This window comes from Panonychus citri, unplaced genomic scaffold, assembly GCF_014898815.1.
Source record: "Panonychus citri isolate SS breed McGregor unplaced genomic scaffold, ASM1489881v1 Contig00072, whole genome shotgun sequence".
Taxonomy (NCBI): Eukaryota; Metazoa; Arthropoda; class Arachnida; order Trombidiformes; family Tetranychidae; genus Panonychus; species Panonychus citri.
The window spans coordinates 1,221,639-1,239,975 of record NW_026515477.1 but is presented as its reverse complement, the minus strand read 5'-3'; the positions used below and the strand labels follow the sequence as shown (position 1 = coordinate 1,239,975).

The window sequence follows — 18,337 nt, the reverse complement described above, 5'->3', positions numbered from 1 at the left end:
TTTTTCTCTCTTATTCTTTAATCGATTATTTGTTCTTTTTTATATTCGATTTTCGAATGAAACAAAAAAATCGATTGGTTTTTATCGATTTTTTCTTTTATTCGATTTTTTAGTTACTCTCTCAATTTAAATTCTGTTTCACTTTCTCTTTGGTTGTTTCATTGAGATAATCAGTTAATGTTCAACAATGATTATCAACGTTCTTGTTGATAATAACAGAATTGTTATTTTTTCATCATCATCACTCTAATCATGGATTTAGAGCTTGCAATATGTTATACACTTATAAGAATTGGAATACCGATTTTGCTTCTTTTCGGTAAGTTTTGGTTTTCTTTTTCTCTTTCCAATTTTTTTATTCTTTTTTAGAAAAGAATTTTTTTTTTCCTTCCTGTTTTGCTTTTTTCATGTCTTGTTATTTTCTTTTCGTTCCAATTTTTTTAGCTGTTTGTATTCGTCAGAATTTACTATCTGGCATCTATTTAATCTTCCTACTGGTTGGACCTTATCTTCCATATTCTAGTGGCAGAAGCTTAACTAAAGGTTTGTATTAGTATTAGATTGACAAATTGTTGTCTCTTGTCAATTAATGTTGATTGCTCATCGTATCTTATTTTGATCTCTTCTTCTTCTAAATTGTGATTTCTTTTTGAATTATCATTGATGACATTTTTTTTTTTCTTCTTCTTCTCTGTTTTTTTTCATTCTAGGCCATGTTGGAATTTATTTGAAAATCTTAATTGTTGTCTCATCGATAATTTGTGTGGGTCAAGTTGTCTTCCAAATTGTTTTACTTGTTTCACCAGCTGAGTATCGGTCAACTTTAGATTACTGTAAGTCCAGAGACGATTAATTTTATTTTATTTCTCAACCCATTCGTTAATTACTGAATCTTGCATTTACCAACTTTGTTAATTTAACAAGGTTATTCATAAAATCGTTTAGACTCAAAAAGTATCAAGTTGATTGAAATTCTCCTTTTTTTTGTTCATTGTCATTTTACACATGGGAAAATCTTTTGTCCAACTTTTTGTTATCCAATTTTGGGACAAATTCAATTAAATTGTAATCAGATTAATAATACAAAGTCTCTTTTTTTTCACATTAGGCTCTTCCCATGGTTTTCTTTTAAATTCAATTGGTTTAAATCGTTTGGATGATGTTTCCATTTTTGAGATTTTACGTCTTATTGGATTAGATTTTGTCGTCTTCTTTTTTTCAGCCTCTGTCTTCCTTGTCACCGAAAATATTTACGAAAAATGGGCTGATCGATTAGCAGCTAGACGGGCTGGTCATCATCGTGAATCAAATTCTCAGCTTCGTCAGAATGCAAATGAAAACGAACATCGTATTGTGGGGGGTGGTGATGGTGATTCAAACGATGAAATCTCTCCCGTTCAAGGGTCAAGTACAACTACTGGACCATCAACTTCCCAAACAACCAGTACAATTTGTGAAAGTCGTATATTAAACGATCGTGATTCTACAATCGATGGTACCACAGATGTAAAGGATATCCAAAGAATTGAAAGATACCGTTTACGTCGACAAAAAGCTTTGGAAACCATCAAATTAATCTCAGAAGTTATTTTTGTGATTCTTTTATGTGGAGCAGGGATACTCAATCCATCACTTTCCTCATCAATTTATTTCATCAGTTTCTTATCAATTGTTACCTTAGTTTCTTGTAACAAAAAATTAGGCAACCTTTTCGTTAAATTTAAACTCTTCTTGTGTTTTGTTTTAATATGTCACCTTACTGCTCTCTTCCTCTACCAAATGGATTGGTTCCGTATTCATCTTCCTGAAACTTCATTAGGAATCAGGTAATTACAAACAAAGAAAAACAAAACGACGTGATAATAACCTTAATATTTACACTCGAAAGAAATTCTTCTTGACCAAACAATATATAAATCATCTGAAATGATGAGACATTTTTAACTCAAATTGTCGATAGATGAACCTTTTCGAACCCATGAAAGGTAGATGAAAATATCGATTGATTGTTATATATATTGTTTGTTTCATGGAAAAAGATAATCACATCCCTTTCTTGTCAGATGAGATAATAAATTTACAGGCATCCATAGTAAATAGATATAAAGTGTCATGATCTAGTTTCTCACGAAAAAGAAATCATAGTAACTTTACAGGAAGTATCTTGCTTATCAATGTAGGTACAACTATTTCCGGTTAATCTATAATAACCCATTAGAATCACAATTTAATAATAATATTTACATTGAAGGTTGTCAGTCAAAATGAATTTCCTTAGTTTTTATCCCTAACAACTCAATTTTTACGACTAATGGATAAATAATAGTAAATATCTAATACCTTTACTATTAGAATCAACCATAATTCTAGGTTAAGAATCATGGCAACAATCAACTTTAATCTTAATTCGCTATCAGAAACATTTACTTTCTGATTGAACTAAAATTAAAACAAAAAAAATTCGAAAAGAGAGAGAGAGAACAAAATTTACTATTATTAATACTACAAAAGTTTAATGAACATAGAATCTCAATTAGAAACTTTATCCAAATGTTTTTACATGAGAAACGAAAATCAGATCAATGAACTTTCACCCATAAAAGTGAAATTAAATTCATTGATTGAAAACAAAAAAAGTTTAAATACAATTTAAAATTTTCTTTCCTTTTAATTTGATTACTTTTGAAAACCATAGAGATTTTCAATCAAGTAAATATTTTCCATCTCTATTGAGGTTATTAATCTGATAGATTAATAACCATAATCACTTAGATAATTATTATCATTAGATATTAATTTTATTCCAATTGATGTTAATTGTGCAACTCTTTTTTACCCCCCATCATTTTAGACTATTTGGATTGCGACCTTACATTAAAGTTAATTGTACAACCGCTCGAGAATTACACTTCGAAAATCTCAATTGGAACATATATGCACACCCGTTTTTCCTCGTTATTCTTTACGTACTCGCTGGTTCCTTCGTTCGAGCGGAAATTTTCCACCGGACAAAAGTGAGTAATTGATTGGAAAACTAATGATAATCTCTTTTTATCACCATCTCTCTCATCCATCTTCATCATTTTCTCTTCTCATGAACATCTTCCACATTGGTCATATGATCATCACTGGGGTTTAATGAGCATTGATGATCCAAAAATTAATGATTCTCAATGATACTCATTAGTTTGATATGCTTTCCTTTTTTCTTGTTAATAGATTTAGTTAATGGTTTTCTTTATTGTTTTCAGTATTTATGGAATCATTTATTATTCAACAATCAACCAACTCAATGTAATTTGATTCAATTTAATTACGTTAAATCTATTGTAATGGGCGTAAAGTTAACAGAGATCCTAGAGAGAATACAATTAATCTAATCATAAATGGATTAGTTCATTTTTCCTATGTTCCTTTGTATAATCTATTAGTTAATCAATCATTTACTAATCAATGGTCAGTGTATTATATTTATCTTGATTAGGATAGTATTAAGTTAATTTTTCACGCTTATTAAATATTCATTAATCAAATTAGATTAAGACTTAAGGTTATTGTGAAACTTTTATGTACAGTTAACCCAATCGAGACTCTCATAGATCCTGTCAATTGTTGGTTTAGCTTGTAATTACAATTAATCATTGTTAAATCAACATCACTCAAAGCTGATACTGTCAACTAAGAGTTTCAGTAAACAATAAACATGACAATGCTTTCCAATATCATTAACATTGATCATATGAAAACATGATAATATATATTTTTACCACCATGTTGGTTTGATTAAAACTTTTTCCACCATTAAGATTTTCACAGCAGTAAAACTTTCACATTGAAACTTGATTGTTAATCTAATTTATATTAATCATTAGTATGTTAAAATTATTACTAATTAAAGGTTAATTAGGCGAATAGCATTAACTAAAATTGTTACATTTTATCTTTCCAGTAGTTTGAATTACTTAGAGTTTCAATTTTCAATTATTATGAAACATTTTCTATTACTACGAATCATATAACTTCGGATGAGAATTGTTATAAATATTTCATGATGAAATTTTATTCTTAATATTATTATCATTAATCATTCTAACTGATATTTAATTTTGATTATCAGATAGTCCGATGTAAAGCTCGTTGTTTAACCATCAGTTCACCAATGACCCTTGCAATTAATTGTGATTTACAACAAACTTCACCCAGTGAATTAATCTCCATGAACTTTATCAAACACAATTTCAATTTTCTAAACACTAACAACAAACACCCTTCAATCAACACAATCTATTCCGATAACTCACATGTAAGGTTAATTAAAGAAAATTCTGTTAGCTTAAAAGTAGCCGCTTTTGCTTTAGCAAATTGATCCCTTTTAATTAATCCGATTGCATGAGAAAAAAAACAAAAGAAAACCAAATGAATGATAAATTCAGCATGAAACTAATCAACTCACATTTTATTACAATGATTAAATATCAATGTTACCTTAGTGATAATTTTCCATTACCACTTAACTCTCCCTCCCATGGCTTTAATTGCATAATCATTTAGAGTTTTTTTTTCTCTCTATTTTATTATTTCATTTTAATTCTTAATCCCGAATTCCCTGCAGATTAATATTGATAAACTTAATGATCTGGTTGAAGAAGAGTCGGAAGTTGTTGGATACACGATGCCTTTGCACGATCTTGCTCCTTTTAAGACTGAATCAACACCAGTATGTAATTGCAACAATCGCCAAAACAAATCCTACAACCTTAAATTCCCGACAAAAACTAATAATAGTAATTCCAATTAACTAATCACTAATTTCGTCTACACATATCTTGAGGCCAACATGACAATGACTCAATTTTTATCTACACAGGGAAATTCATAATCATTTTTTTTATTGTTATTATATAAAATTGGTTATGAATATAATGCAACCTTGCATGTTAATATTTATTCAACAGATTTTATCTCTTACCCCCTCTCTTTAACTGTCAACAATTGAAAAAAAAAACAATGCTCATAACAATTAACCTATTCAGCTGCCATTATATTGGTTATATTGACTTGATGACATTTTTATTTTCGCCATTTTGTTTTCATCGCTATGAAACTTAAATCTCAACAGAAACAATCAAATATCTAATTGTATTTTGATTGATTGTAATTTTATCATGAATCTTTTAAAAAGAAGATCAAATTTCGCTTTTCTTTCCTGTTTTCATCAATTTTATATTAGCTTTTAATGTTTGATTTTCTCTGCTTTCGATTATATTATTTTTGATCAACCGATTAACAGCTTAAGCATTCGAGAGACATTAACTCGCCATTTTGATTCAACATCATTAACCTTGCACTTTCTTATCCCTTATTTACAATTGTATTGATAATTAATTTAACCTAATTTCTTTCATCTGATTAGCTACTCTCTGGAACTGAACCTAAACGATATCAAGCTCTTCATGAACAACCTTCAGCTCCCATAACTGGATTAGAAATGGATCCACATGGTAGTCTAACCTGGAGAAATGATGTTACCGATGGAGTTAGTGTTACAAGTAGTAATCAGAAAGCTAATCAAGCCACTAATCCAACATCTCCTAATCCAACGACTGTTGATCGATCTCAACGTTGGGCACCAATTCTTTATTTAATGAATCTAATTAAACGTGGAAGCTACGCTTTAACCTTAATCGTTATGATGGTAGGAAGTTAATTGTCATGTGATCATTTTAATATAAATGTGATTTCATCATGATTATGATAACTGTTAATTTTAACCTACTCGTAATCAGATAAGCTCCCATTTAATTAACTACTATTGAAGTTAATTATTACTGTTATTGAATAATTTTTTTGACAGTCAAATATTTACTCATCACAAACATGCAATTTAAAATTAACTCTTGATTAATTAACATCAATTTCAAGCACAATGGAATCTCATCTTGTTAAAAGATAAATGATTTAATGTTGAGTTAATTAGCGATTGATTTATATATGTTATCTTGAGCACTTAATGAGTAGAAAAATAAGTGTGGGTAATAATTAACGTTAATTATATCATTTCCTTTTTCATTTTTATTTTTCTCACAATTTATATTATAATTTTTTGTTTAATTTTCTACGATTAATTAGACATGGAGTATAACCTACCATAGTTGGCTTGGATTTACGCTTCTTCTTTGGTCTTGCGTTATATGGATGATGCCAAATTCCCGTCAAGCTTGTCTCAAGTCCTCATTCTGTCTCGTTATTTATGCCATTTTACTCCTTCTATCACAATACATATTCAGTTTGGACTTGAGAGAAGACGAATTGCCCCAATTTATTGGTACAATTAATCTTAATGAGATTGGATTGAAAAAATATTTCGATATGTCCTACAAACCATTAGCATTGAAGGTATTGAAGATTCTTGCATCAGTATTGATAAGTTATATTCTCAATTTGGTTTGATATTAATAATCATTTTATCTGATCATCTTTTTGTTTTGTAGACAATTTTTACTTGTATGTTTTGGATCACTTTACGTCAATATAGTGAAGAACGTGCTTTATCTCGATGGAATCAGGATAGAGATCGATCTTTGAGTACAAATCGTGGAAGTCAAGGTCGACCATCATTCCAGCGTCATATGAGCCTTGCCAGTGCTGTTTTACCGCAAGTTAGCCCAACTTTGCTCATACTGTCCAATTTTATTCGTGGACTTTTCATCAAATATTGGATCTGGGTTGTTGCCACCATGCTAATGATCATGTCACTTGGAGGTGATCGAGTTGTCATTTATCGTATTGTTTATATGTCACTTTTTCTTAGCTTCATTTTTATCTTTCAAGTAAGAACCGTTTTGTTGTTGATATTGACAATTTTATCTTTCAAATACTCATTTTGTTTTTGTTTGTTAATAGTTGTCATTCAGATTATGGCGCAAGTTTATGTACCCTTTCTGGCTCGTTGTGATTATCTATTCGATGACAGTTCTCATCGCTATTTATACTTATCAATTTCAACATTTTGCTCGATATTGGCAAGACTATTTTAGAATAAGCAAAGAGATGTAAGTAAATTTTCATCTATGGTCGAGTTAATCTAATCCGTTTTTTGTTTTTTCATAGGCAAGAAGCTTTAGGACTGAAATTATATGGAGCAGATCCTTGGGTACTTTTTAAAGAGCTTTTTACTCCGACATTTTTTTTAATCATCACCATCATCCAACTAAGATTTTGGCATAAAGATTTCTTATTGTTCACTCGATGTGATCTGTTTACCGAAAGACGCGAGGAAAGTTATACAACTTCCAGTAGTGCTCCAACTGCAGGACCAAGTACTTCAATATCCGCATCAACTACTACTCGAGATATTAAAATTGACATGGATTCTTCTGATATAACGGTTACTACTACCACTAAATACACTCCATCACAAGCGGGAACTAGTCAAACTACGAGTTCAACTAAGAAATCTGGTAAAACTACAAGTCGAACCACGACCACTATCAGAGGATCAGCTGATGGAATTGAGAGTCTTTTAAAACCAGAATCGAAAAAGAAACGAATCCCTCGTTTGTCTGTTAGCTTTTTATCCTCTAAACTTCGATCTTTCAAAGAGAACATTGCCCCAGGGATGAAATTCTGTCATCAACTAATGTGGAGATTATTGGAAATTCACTTGATGAAAGTTGTTTTATTAGTGTCAATCATCGCAGCTCTCAACGAGGTAACTTTTCTAATATCAAATGTCCATCTACTAATCTATTCTAATATTTTAATCTAATTTTCTAAACTCAGGTTTCTCTTGCAAATGTTGCATTTGTAATATTTATCTCCATTGCAATTCCGTTGACACATTTTGAAAAATTTGTCTCTTATTTAATCGGGTCTTGGGCCTCCGTTTTAATCCTCACAAAAATGGTCTATCAATTACCCACCGTTAACTCATCAACTGCTTGGATATCAAACTGTTCATTAGACGTATGTATTATTCAAACTAAATCAAGTTCAAATTTCTCACATTGATTGTTTTCATTAAATTTAGACTTCGGACAATTCAACCTTTCCCGTTCCAAATCCAATTGATAATAGGCTTTACTTGGGTTTCAAAGAGGTTGAAAATGATCAAGTATTTAACTACATAAAGGTACGTAATTGATTGGAAATTTAATCGACCAAAAATGTGATTGTGACCTTTTTTTCTCGTTCTTTAATTTTAGCTCGATCTATTTGTAACTCTAATGTTAACTGTTAACTCAATTGTTTGTATTCGTCAACAAATTCATCGTCAACGAAAAAATATCAAGCCATTACCTCTTGGAATTGCTCTTGTTGGAGTGAAAAGACAAGATGCTGAGAATGGTTTCTTTGGTCTCTCTCGATATTTAATCAACTATTGTTTTTACAAATTCGGACTCGAATTGACCTGTTTTGTGATTGTTATCGCCATTCAGGGTCGTCAAGATATTGTCAGTTGTTTCTACGCCATTTCCCTTATAACTTTCACAATGTGCCCCAGAAGAGTTATCAATCGACTTTGGCCTTACTTTTTAGGATTTCTTTGTATCTTTGTTCCAATTGAGTATATATCATGTGTCGGTTTACCTCCAGGATTTTGTTTCAATTATCCATGGAAAATGTCACCTTATTTCTCAATTTGTCGAGAATGGCTTTTCTTACCTGATTTTATCAAACCTCCAAATGCTCAAAAGTTATTCTACGATTTCTTTGTGCTACTTTTATCAGGTCGACAATATCTTGTCTTTAAGATTGAAAGACGTCCCGATTCATCAAATTACGATGGAGGAGATAATATTGATCTTGGTTCTGAAGAATGTTCCCATGTTCCTGATTTCGAAGATTTTTTCACCTTTACACATACAATTTACGATCATATGAGATCACTTTTTTATACAACCTTTGTATGGATCACACTAGCAGTCGTTTTTCTTACTGCAATGACTCCTGATAATCTTTTCGGGGTTGGATATATTATCGGTTGTTTCATTTTCCTATGGATGGGAAGTGATATTTATCTTCGTCAGCAAAGAAACATCGTTTTAGCCTGGAAAATATTAGTATTTTACAATCTATTTGTCATTTTATCTAAAACAATACTTCAGGTGACTAATTAGCTGAATTTCAACCTGTCGAAACTCAAATTTTCTAACAAATCATTTACTTTATTTTTTTTTTAGATTGTTGGCTGTTCTTTCCAAAAAGAGTTATTAACTAATTACTGTTGGGCAGTTAAATTAATGGGAATCGTTTGTAATGCCGGAATATTGGAACCGACTGCTCGATATTCTTGTATTATTGATTCGATGGATAAAGTTCAACTCACTATGGACTGTCTTTGCTTCTGTTTCCTTATCGTCCAAAAGCGGATTTTCAGTAGTCATTATTTTAAGTTCCTGGTTAAAGAAATTTGGGCTCAAACCACCTTGGCTTCTCGAGGAGCTCAACTTATCCATGAAGTTCAACTAAAAGAAGTTCGTGAACAAGAAAATGCCGAAAGAGAAGTCATGGAAAAGATCAAAGCCAAAATGGATCGCATTCGCGCCAATCAACAAGCATCTTTAGGAGCTAAACAAGACAAAATCAAATATCATTATCAAGGTTTGTTTATCTACTTAAATGCATCTTAATATTACACTAATCATTTCTAATTATCATAGTTTTCCACAACAGTTCAAGATGGATAAATTCACCATCGATTGTCTTTCGTTTTCTTTAAAAATTTCATTCACTATTCTAATAGTATGAATATACTATTAGCTAAATAGATTCTGTTATGGTTAATCTTTAGTTTGAGTTAATCATTTTCTTTAAACTTGAAACTTTTCTTTCTCTTTTTTATCGGTCATTTCTTCATATTCACAGAAGATTATGCTTATGATGTGTCACCCTATTATTCAACAGCGGAAGGAACGTTTCCTCATACACCAGAGCCAGAGGAAACTCCTCCATCAACGATCCTTCCTACTGTTTACTCACCCACTCCCTCTTTGCCTACCTTAATGTCACCCTCTTCAGCTGCCTCACACGCTGAAGGGAAAGGTTATCTTGAAATATTTAGAATTCCTTATTGCCCAAGATTCATTGACGCTCTTAGCTCAGGTCCAACGGTTCCATCGTTTAGTCCTAATTCATCTCCTTTCGAAGATAGTTCAACCACTCGTACCTCCATGTCAATCGGCCATTCTAGAATCGGTTTTAGACAAAATTCTGGTGATGTTGGAGATAACCACCAACAACCTGTTCTCCCACCACCCGATTCAATGTCTCGCGATGATGCGATAATCAGTCGACCATCTTTTCGAGTTCATCAGAAACCTCATCAACCACTTTCGAGATTATCTTCAGTTCGTCGTCATCATTCAATTCGTAGCTCAGTGGTAGCATCACATGGTTCATGTAAATTGTTACTCTTACAAAGATTAATCTAATTTCAAATTCAAAGCTCAAAAGCTAAAGCTTAGCTTATCGAACACCCAATTTTCACTCGTTTCTTTATCCCGACTGGCAACATGAGCGCAAATTTCATTCTCCCTCAGCAATATTTATTTATATTCCCTCAATTTTTGACATTTATTTTCCAATCGTTTAAAAAATATTCTTAATCAATTATAAGCTTTGCAGGAGCAAAATTTGCTTTGGCAATGGCGTCTGCGTTTCTAATTGACTGGCTTTGTTTTGCTCAATAGATTAACGATAATCACTATTATTAATCCTTGATTTTGTTTGTTTTTTTTCCATCTTTCAGCAATCAAATCTGGAGATTATTATATGTTTGATGAACCAGATCTTGAAGTGATTGATTTCAATGAAAAAACTCGACGTCCACAAATACCTGATCCTGTCGGTGATGAACTCGATCGTATTTCAAGTCTTCATGGTGTTACTGCAGTAAGTTGATTTTTCTGTGACTGTTTATTGTAATCGCAATTGTTTAACCTTAGACTAACATTTTCTATTGCTTGATTTAGTTTTTCAGTACTCTGATTAAAGGGCAATCCACTCAGTCAGAGATTGAACAAAGAAGAAAAGCTGAAGATATAACCGATGTTGGTGAATCAAGTAAAGACTCAGCAATTATATCAGCTGATAGAGAACCAGAAACCGATCATGAATCATCAGCAACAACTCAATACTCTTCATTACCTCCAACGACCATTCCAGAATCCCCTGAATCTGAAGGATCATCAACACTATCAATTGCATCGGAAAGTAAAAAGCTTCCCATTGATGATGAAAAATCTGAAGAAACGGAATCAGAAGCAGCTTCTGATGATGGACAATGTGAATCTATTATAAGAAAAATTGAATGGTGGTGTAAATTAATTTCCTTATTTTTCAAAAGTTGTGTCATTAGTATGACCGCTAAATTGAATTCAGTGTCTCGAGATTATCGATTTGTGTCTCGACGATTAGCCATTGAAAGGAAAGCACTCAAAAGATTAATTATTGATGATGATTACGATCGTGATCCAGATTTAAAGAGAGAAACATTGGAATTAATCAGTAAAGCCTCTTACACTGATCTTAATCGTATAAGTAATTCACCTCGGCCGGTTCTCATTAGGGAAGAGTTTTTCCTCACGATTGTACCACGAGAAGACCATGAGGCCCCCAGTGAGGATAAACTGACCACCCCGGATCCATTTTTAGAAGCCAATTTTTTTGTTCGTTTTCTTTGGTCACTTTTTTATGCTGTCATTTCACACTCTGAGTTCCTATGCTATTTACTGGTCATTCTTAATCAACTAATCAACGCTAGTCTCCTTTCTATGCCTTTACCATTGATGGTCTTTCTTTGGGGCTGCCTTTCAGTCCCTCGTCCTACTCGAACTTTCTGGCTTTATGTAATCACTTATACTGAGTTGGTTATTATAACCAAATACATGTTCTCTTTCAAAGTTTGGTCATGGATGTCCGGTCCAGCTGATGATGACCCTTTCTGGCCTCCAAGAATGTTCGGTGTTGCCGATATTGATCCGGTCACTCATCAAATTAGGGAAGGAAGTAAATCAAAAATGGATCTATTGTTACTTTTAGCTCTATTCTTTCATCGGTTTATGTTAAAGGTAATTAGATTGATTTGGAAAGTGAATGCTACTCAATTTTGATCGATAATTATTTAAACAAATTTATTTTTGTATTTTTTTAGAGTCTTGGACTTTGGGATCTTGATGAAAATTATGAGTTTGGCAAAGATTCAACTAAAAATCGGGAAGTTGCTTCGGCTTCTGGTGCAAGTCGAGATGAATTATCGAAAGAGCCAAAAATTGCCCGCACTAAAGGTCGTAAAGGAAGTGAAACTTATTTGCGACGTCGGAATATCGAAGATTTGTCTCATACTGATGGTAATATACGATATCAAGATAGTGATCCTTTGACACCTTCAGATGACAAAGAGATCGAAATGGTTCAAAAACTAATCGAAGCGAGTGAGAACATGCACAAAAAGTTAGTTCATCTTATCAATTTCCATTTCCTTCCTCTTCTTAATATTCTAATTTTCTTTTTTCAGATGCTGGGCCTCAGTTTCACCAATCAGACAATTTATGAGACGCATATTATCACCTCCTTTCCGAATAGCAAAAGATTACTATGCAATGATGTTTTTCTGTGATTTTATTAATTTCTTCACTGTTTGGTTTGGATACAGTTCTTTTGGAGTAAGATTCTCACTTTGACCTACAATTTTACTACAATTTTTTTGTATAATTGTCAATTTTAGATTTTACATTTATTAACAATTGTTTTTAACTTAATCTATTTGTACAGACAAGTCCTGGAGTTGGTGATATTACAACTTACTTGCAAGAGAATCGAGTTCCAATGCCTTTCTTGTTTATGTTACTCTTTCAATTTGGCTTAATTATTATTGATCGTGGTTTATATCTGCGAAAAGACACCAAGAAAAGATTAATATTCCATATAGTCATTTCCATTGCAATGCATATCTTCCTGTTCCTTGCTCTACCTGCGATTACTCGTCGTTCATTCATCAGTCCCGACAACAATGCACCTAAATTATGGTACATTTGTAAATCGATTTATCTTCTTCTCTCTGCTTGGCAAGTCAAAAGTGGTTATCCGACTCGTATATTGGGAAATTGTTTCACTAAAAAATACACTTTTGTCAATTCATCTCTGTTTATGCTTTACATGATGGTGCCTTTCCTTTACGATATGCGGCTGATGATGGATTGGATGTGGACTGACACCAGTCTTGGTCTAAATGAATGGGCCATCATGGAAGATATTAATAAACAATTGTTTGAACGAAAATGTGAATTGACATTTGAGGAAAATTTCCCTGAACCCGGTGCAATATCCCGAAGACGAGTCCCCAAATATATTCGAGGAGGTGCTTACCTTTTACTAATGATTGGGGCAATTTGGTTTCCGTTATTTATTTTCGCTCTCAGTGGAACCATCGGTCAACCCAATAAACCTTCAGACTTTGCTATTGAAATTGAATTCTCTGGTTATCAGCCCATTTTTAAAATGAGCTCAACCAATGATGCCTTAGAACCTTTTGATTCACTAACTTATAACGCTCTCGAACTAGAGTGTACCAAACATGGTTGGGTTGGTGGACAAAATTTACTCTCAACTTATGGCTATGCCGATGCTGTAAAGGCCAAAATCAATGGAAACTCGACAGCAGTTTGGGGAATTAGTCCACCAAGTCAACGTCAGTTAATTGCTAAATTACAATCCAATGATACATTGTTGGTTAAAATTACATATACAGTTACTCGAACCGCAGAAAAAGCAAAGACTCAAAATTTAGATCCAAGTATTTATGATTCTCATTCAATTGAAATAACCAAAGATGAAATTGATCTAAGAAATGCATTAATAGAGATGCTTCGTCAGCCAGAGGATCCCGATGATATGAATTATTATTCTAAAAAATATGAACCAGCAATTCTGAGGCAAATTTTTCCTAATTACATTAAAGCACCCGAATCAGGGTCACCTGAGGTATTGGTAGATTTTGGACAAACTTATCGTGATGTAGAAATTGTCTTGCGAAAAGGTCGTTTCGAAAATGGATCAATAACTCAATGGTGGGAAATATCAGAAGTTAATTGTAGTGATGACAGTCCATTCGCTTATTTTAACGATGCTGGTGAACATTGTCGCTATTTAACAAGTGTCATCTTCAGTGACAAAATATTCCCTGGTCCGTTATTACAACTCATTTCTGGCCATGGGTAAGTTAACATATCGTTAACCTAATTGTTTTAATTGTCTAATTGTTTTCATTTACTTTTTGTTTAACAGAATCTTTGGTCTTTATACAACCTTTGTTTTCGTTGTCTCTCGAATTATTCGTAGCTTCTTCGCCGATTTGTGTACCAAAGTGATCTACACTCAGATGCCCTGTGTGGACAGGGTTCTTCAGTTGTGTCTCGATATTTACCTTGTTCGAGAAAGTAGAGAATTTGGTTTGGAAGAAGATCTTTATGCGAAATTAATATTCCTCTATCGATCTCCAGAAACGCTTATTAAATGGACAAAACCCATCGAACCTCCTTCGATTCTTCCTCCACAAACTTCTCGACCAGCGAACATGGACCAAGAAAAAGAAAAAGAGGATAAAGATGATGATAAATCAGACTCATAATTTTAACTCTAATCATTACCATTTGGTTAACTAATCATTTCCAATTTATACCATCACATGTATTTTTTTATAAGTTATTTCTAATCCCTTTTTAAATCAAATCAAATCAAATCAAACTAAGAAAATCTTAAAGAAAAGTGAATAGTTAAAAAACGAACCAACGTTTTTGTTGTTCTAGTCATTTTAATGAGAAAAAAATAAGCTGATATCAAATTAAATTGTTAATTCGTTTCCAAAATTAACCATGTAAAATTATTCCAACTCAGTAATTGTTTTCCTTCCTGATACCATTTAATTGTGAATTGGACATATAAGGTTAACCATCACAATTAAAGTGATCGGAACTCAACCAGTTTAAGTTAAATTGTAGTCGATCAATTTGATCAATTCCATCAAAATTCAAATGTTGGACAATTAGATTCGATTGAATTTAGAATAGAATTAGAATTGAATTTTCGTTCTATTACAAGTAACGATCTCCATCGAATCCATAAGTTCTTTGATTGTAAATTCTGAATTCTTCTTCGATCTCGAAAGGTCTTTCTTGGTCATATTTCGCTCTTGGACAATTTCTCGTGATTAAACTTTTGATTCTCAGATCAATCGACGAATCGAATAATAAATATTTAAGATTGGGAGTCAAAGAAAGTAAACTCTCCCATAAATCAATTGGAATATAGAAACCAGTGAAATTAAGATATTCCAGTTTGAGTAATTTGTGTCCATCGTTAAAATCGAAAGGTTCAAAGAATGACCTTAATCGACCGAAATCAGTTACTTGGTAAAATATTTTCAATGCTCTTAAATTGGGACAATTGGTTGATAGTTTTGCCAAGAATTCAGGTAAATTGGGATCAACGGTAATGTACTTGGAATTGATGTAAATCTCCTCGAGATTTGGAGCATTTCTTAGGACATCATCGACGATTTTACTTGGAAATGGATGTAATTGAAATCCATTTGTAGCAAAGTAGCTAAATTTGAACACTTTTAGATTGACCATGGAAGGAAAATTCAATTTGTATTCTTTGTCCATTCTAATGTCCAATGTTGTGACATTCGGTATATTCCCAAGGATAATCTCGGCTTTACGATCAAAATTATCATAGGGTCGACCAAAGAAATTAGCTTTACACAGATCAAGATAAATGTACTTTGTGTGGATCAATGAAATTGGTTCACATTTCTGTTGATTTGTATCCGAATTGTGATCATATGAAAAGTGGAAAATTTTATCAACAAAATGGGTCAACTTTGGTGCGATACGAAGTAGCTCAGGTAATTTGATTATATTCTCGGTATTTTCCAGCTTCTTGTATTCACTTTCGTACATATAATCACTGTGGTTAATTAGCTTATAATTCTGGGTCCTACAAGCTTCGGTTACCAGGTTATAAAATGTTGAATTAACTATTAGAAGATGAAACAATAAGAGAGACGAAAAAAAATGTAAACAAAGATGAAAATTCAGTAAATTGGACAAAATAATTAACTTGGAGTTTACCTGAGGCCAAACGGATCTTTTCCCGAATATTGGTAATATAACTGAGAATATTTAACAACAATTCATCAGGTAAATCAAACAATTGTTTGGCCATTTTTGAGATAATCGAGATGATTAAAATGTAAACACAACAAAAAAAACAATCAAAAGGTTAACAAATATCAATAAGGATAATTGATGATTATCGAGCTTGATGTTTAATTGTAATGGAAGATTGTAATTTTCTTTCAGAGAATACAAATTAACTGGTTATTAATTAACAGAATAAATTGATTAAATTTCCATTAAAATACCATTGGTGTTGACAAGATTTTCCTATGACAGTTTAGTGAGATTTTTGTTTAGAGGGAGTGACATTGAATTACGATCAAGTAATTGATTCTCAATCGATAGTTGTTATAATTGTTAATTTGTTTTCTATTATCAATCTTTACTCTTGATGATTATTGCCTAATATTATTATTATAATATCATTTGTCTACCATTGGAAAATCAAATCAGGTTGTGTATATATAAAAAAAAATTACAACGAAATACAAATTGGTTGAATTGCATTTGTAATATAAAAATAGATTAACATTGAATGTTGATTTAGTTTGTTGTTGTTGATTTTAAATCAAATTTTCGCAAGTCAATTGGTTTTATCAACGATTTTATAAATGGCTGTTACGAATGAATCGATTCCCTTCAGAATGTTTTCCTGTGTATTTATACTTGAGTCGTCCATAAGCTCCTGTAAATACAAAATGATTGACAATTAGTAAAAAAAATCGTAACAATTTAATGGACAATCAGGCCTAGAAAATGTATATATCAATACCTTTAGGAATTACTTGATCATCGGTTGCTGGTAAAGGTGAATAAGGTAAATAGTCACAATCGTTTTGAGCTTCATTGAACTGTCAAAGTAAAATTAGAGTAAAATTAATGGAAAGTATATGATTAAAATCGCTAATTGGTTAATTACAAGTTCATCGTCAGGTCGGATGACCTTCATGTAAGATCCAATTCTTGCAGCTTCACGTTTCTCAGTTTTGGTTAATACTGAAGAATCAAGAAATTTAAGCCTTGGAAGTTTGGACAACACAAATAACCTGCAAACAAAATCAATTCAATTAGAATCTAGTTGAGGGGATTCTCGAACAATTGGAACCAACTTGTATCTATAATAGTCCTTTTCGTCGTCTTCGGCATTTGATAGTTGGTCAGGACAGGCTCGATTTCCGAGTAAACTTAGGAACCTAAGATTCGGGAATGAGATGAGTAATTTATTGAGTAGTTTTTCGAGATTAACCAACTGTTGATGATGAAAGAAAAAACAAAGAATGGATTAGATGGCGAATTAAAATGACCTTGGTAACCATTATTACCTTGTTTTTGTTAAGAGACAATGTAGTGAGTCGATTATTGTAAGGAAAGTTAACTGAATCATCCAAATCGTTATTGTCTAGAATTAATTCCTCCAAATTGATGAATCGATCCAAACCAGAAAGTGTATGCAAACAGTTGCAACTTAGATTCAAACGTTTGGCTTTTGGTCCAAAAGAATCGACGAGAAAAAGAGGAATTTTGTGACATTCTTGCCCAATGAAGGTCAACTAGTAATAATTTATAGAATTAATTGTGAGAATGAAAGAGAAAAAAGGTTAATTAATGAGAAATCAACAGGTAGTTCGATGAAGAAAAACTTGAAAACATCAAGAGTTAAACATACACTTCGATTTTCCCAAATGAGTGAATCTCCGGTGTCGTATCGTCTCATAATCAGTAAATTGTTTGGCACAAAATCAACGAGAAAAAGTCAAATTAACCAACAACGGATGGTCATTAAAACATGAGCTCTTTAAATTGTAACAAATTGAAATGAAAACAATTTAATGTTTACAACAAAATGAAAAAAACTCAAACCTTTTTCTGACCCGCGAAATACAAAACGGGTAAGAATTTTAATTTAATTTTGATTGAAATTTAAATTCATTGGCTAATTTCAAATGAATCAATTCTCATTCCTAACTAATTTCTAACGAAGTTGAAATCTAAAAACAATCGTGGCGATGATAACAATTGATCTCTGGTCATGGGTAAGTCAACTTATCGTTAATCTAACGGTTCTAATTGTTTTCTCATCTTTTATTTACTTTTCTTCAACAGAATCTTTGGCCTTTCGTTGTCTCTCGAATCTCTGCCGATTTGTGTACCAAAGT

General features: G+C 32.2%; 3 protein-coding genes across 6 annotated transcripts; 1 reads left to right on the top strand and 2 right to left on the bottom strand.

Moving 5' to 3' along the window:
* The first annotated feature begins 144 nt into the window (after nucleotides 1-144).
* On the top strand, nucleotides 145-14,884 carry LOC128386538 (piezo-type mechanosensitive ion channel component-like). 4 transcript variants are annotated; one of them, XM_053345580.1, is made up of 22 exons: nucleotides 145-319; nucleotides 445-543; nucleotides 711-833; nucleotides 1,109-1,826; nucleotides 2,852-3,014; nucleotides 4,118-4,303; nucleotides 4,613-4,717; nucleotides 5,414-5,695; nucleotides 6,130-6,396; nucleotides 6,492-6,830; nucleotides 6,904-7,052; nucleotides 7,111-7,711; nucleotides 7,783-7,965; nucleotides 8,030-8,131; nucleotides 8,205-9,107; nucleotides 9,183-9,603; nucleotides 10,751-10,893; nucleotides 10,974-12,071; nucleotides 12,155-12,453; nucleotides 12,518-12,665; nucleotides 12,775-14,216; nucleotides 14,287-14,884. In XM_053345580.1, the coding sequence occupies exons 1-22, from the start codon at nucleotides 253-255 to the stop codon at nucleotides 14,627-14,629; spliced, it is 8,181 nt and encodes a 2,726-aa protein (XP_053201555.1). In that variant the 5' UTR covers nucleotides 145-252; the 3' UTR covers nucleotides 14,630-14,884. The 4 variants fall into 4 exon arrangements, with proteins under 4 accessions (XP_053201555.1, XP_053201557.1, XP_053201556.1 ...); XM_053345582.1 differs by lacking the exon at nucleotides 4,118-4,303; XM_053345581.1 differs by lacking the exon at nucleotides 4,613-4,717.
* On the bottom strand, nucleotides 14,793-16,779 carry LOC128386544 (uncharacterized). Its single transcript, XM_053345589.1, has 2 exons — nucleotides 16,134-16,779; nucleotides 14,793-16,039 (listed from the first exon to the last, which is right to left on the bottom strand). Exons 1-2 carry the CDS (start codon nucleotides 16,225-16,227, stop codon nucleotides 15,093-15,095), a joined length of 1,041 nt encoding a protein of 346 aa, XP_053201564.1. The 5' UTR covers nucleotides 16,228-16,779; the 3' UTR covers nucleotides 14,793-15,092.
* On the bottom strand, nucleotides 16,287-17,988 carry LOC128386548 (leucine-rich melanocyte differentiation-associated protein-like). The gene is made up of 6 exons (XM_053345595.1): nucleotides 17,848-17,988; nucleotides 17,504-17,731; nucleotides 17,291-17,430; nucleotides 17,101-17,227; nucleotides 16,954-17,032; nucleotides 16,287-16,866 (listed from the first exon to the last, which is right to left on the bottom strand). Exons 1-6 carry the CDS (start codon nucleotides 17,893-17,895, stop codon nucleotides 16,787-16,789), a joined length of 702 nt encoding a protein of 233 aa, XP_053201570.1. The 5' UTR covers nucleotides 17,896-17,988; the 3' UTR covers nucleotides 16,287-16,786.
* Between the last annotated feature and the right edge of the window lie 349 nt (nucleotides 17,989-18,337).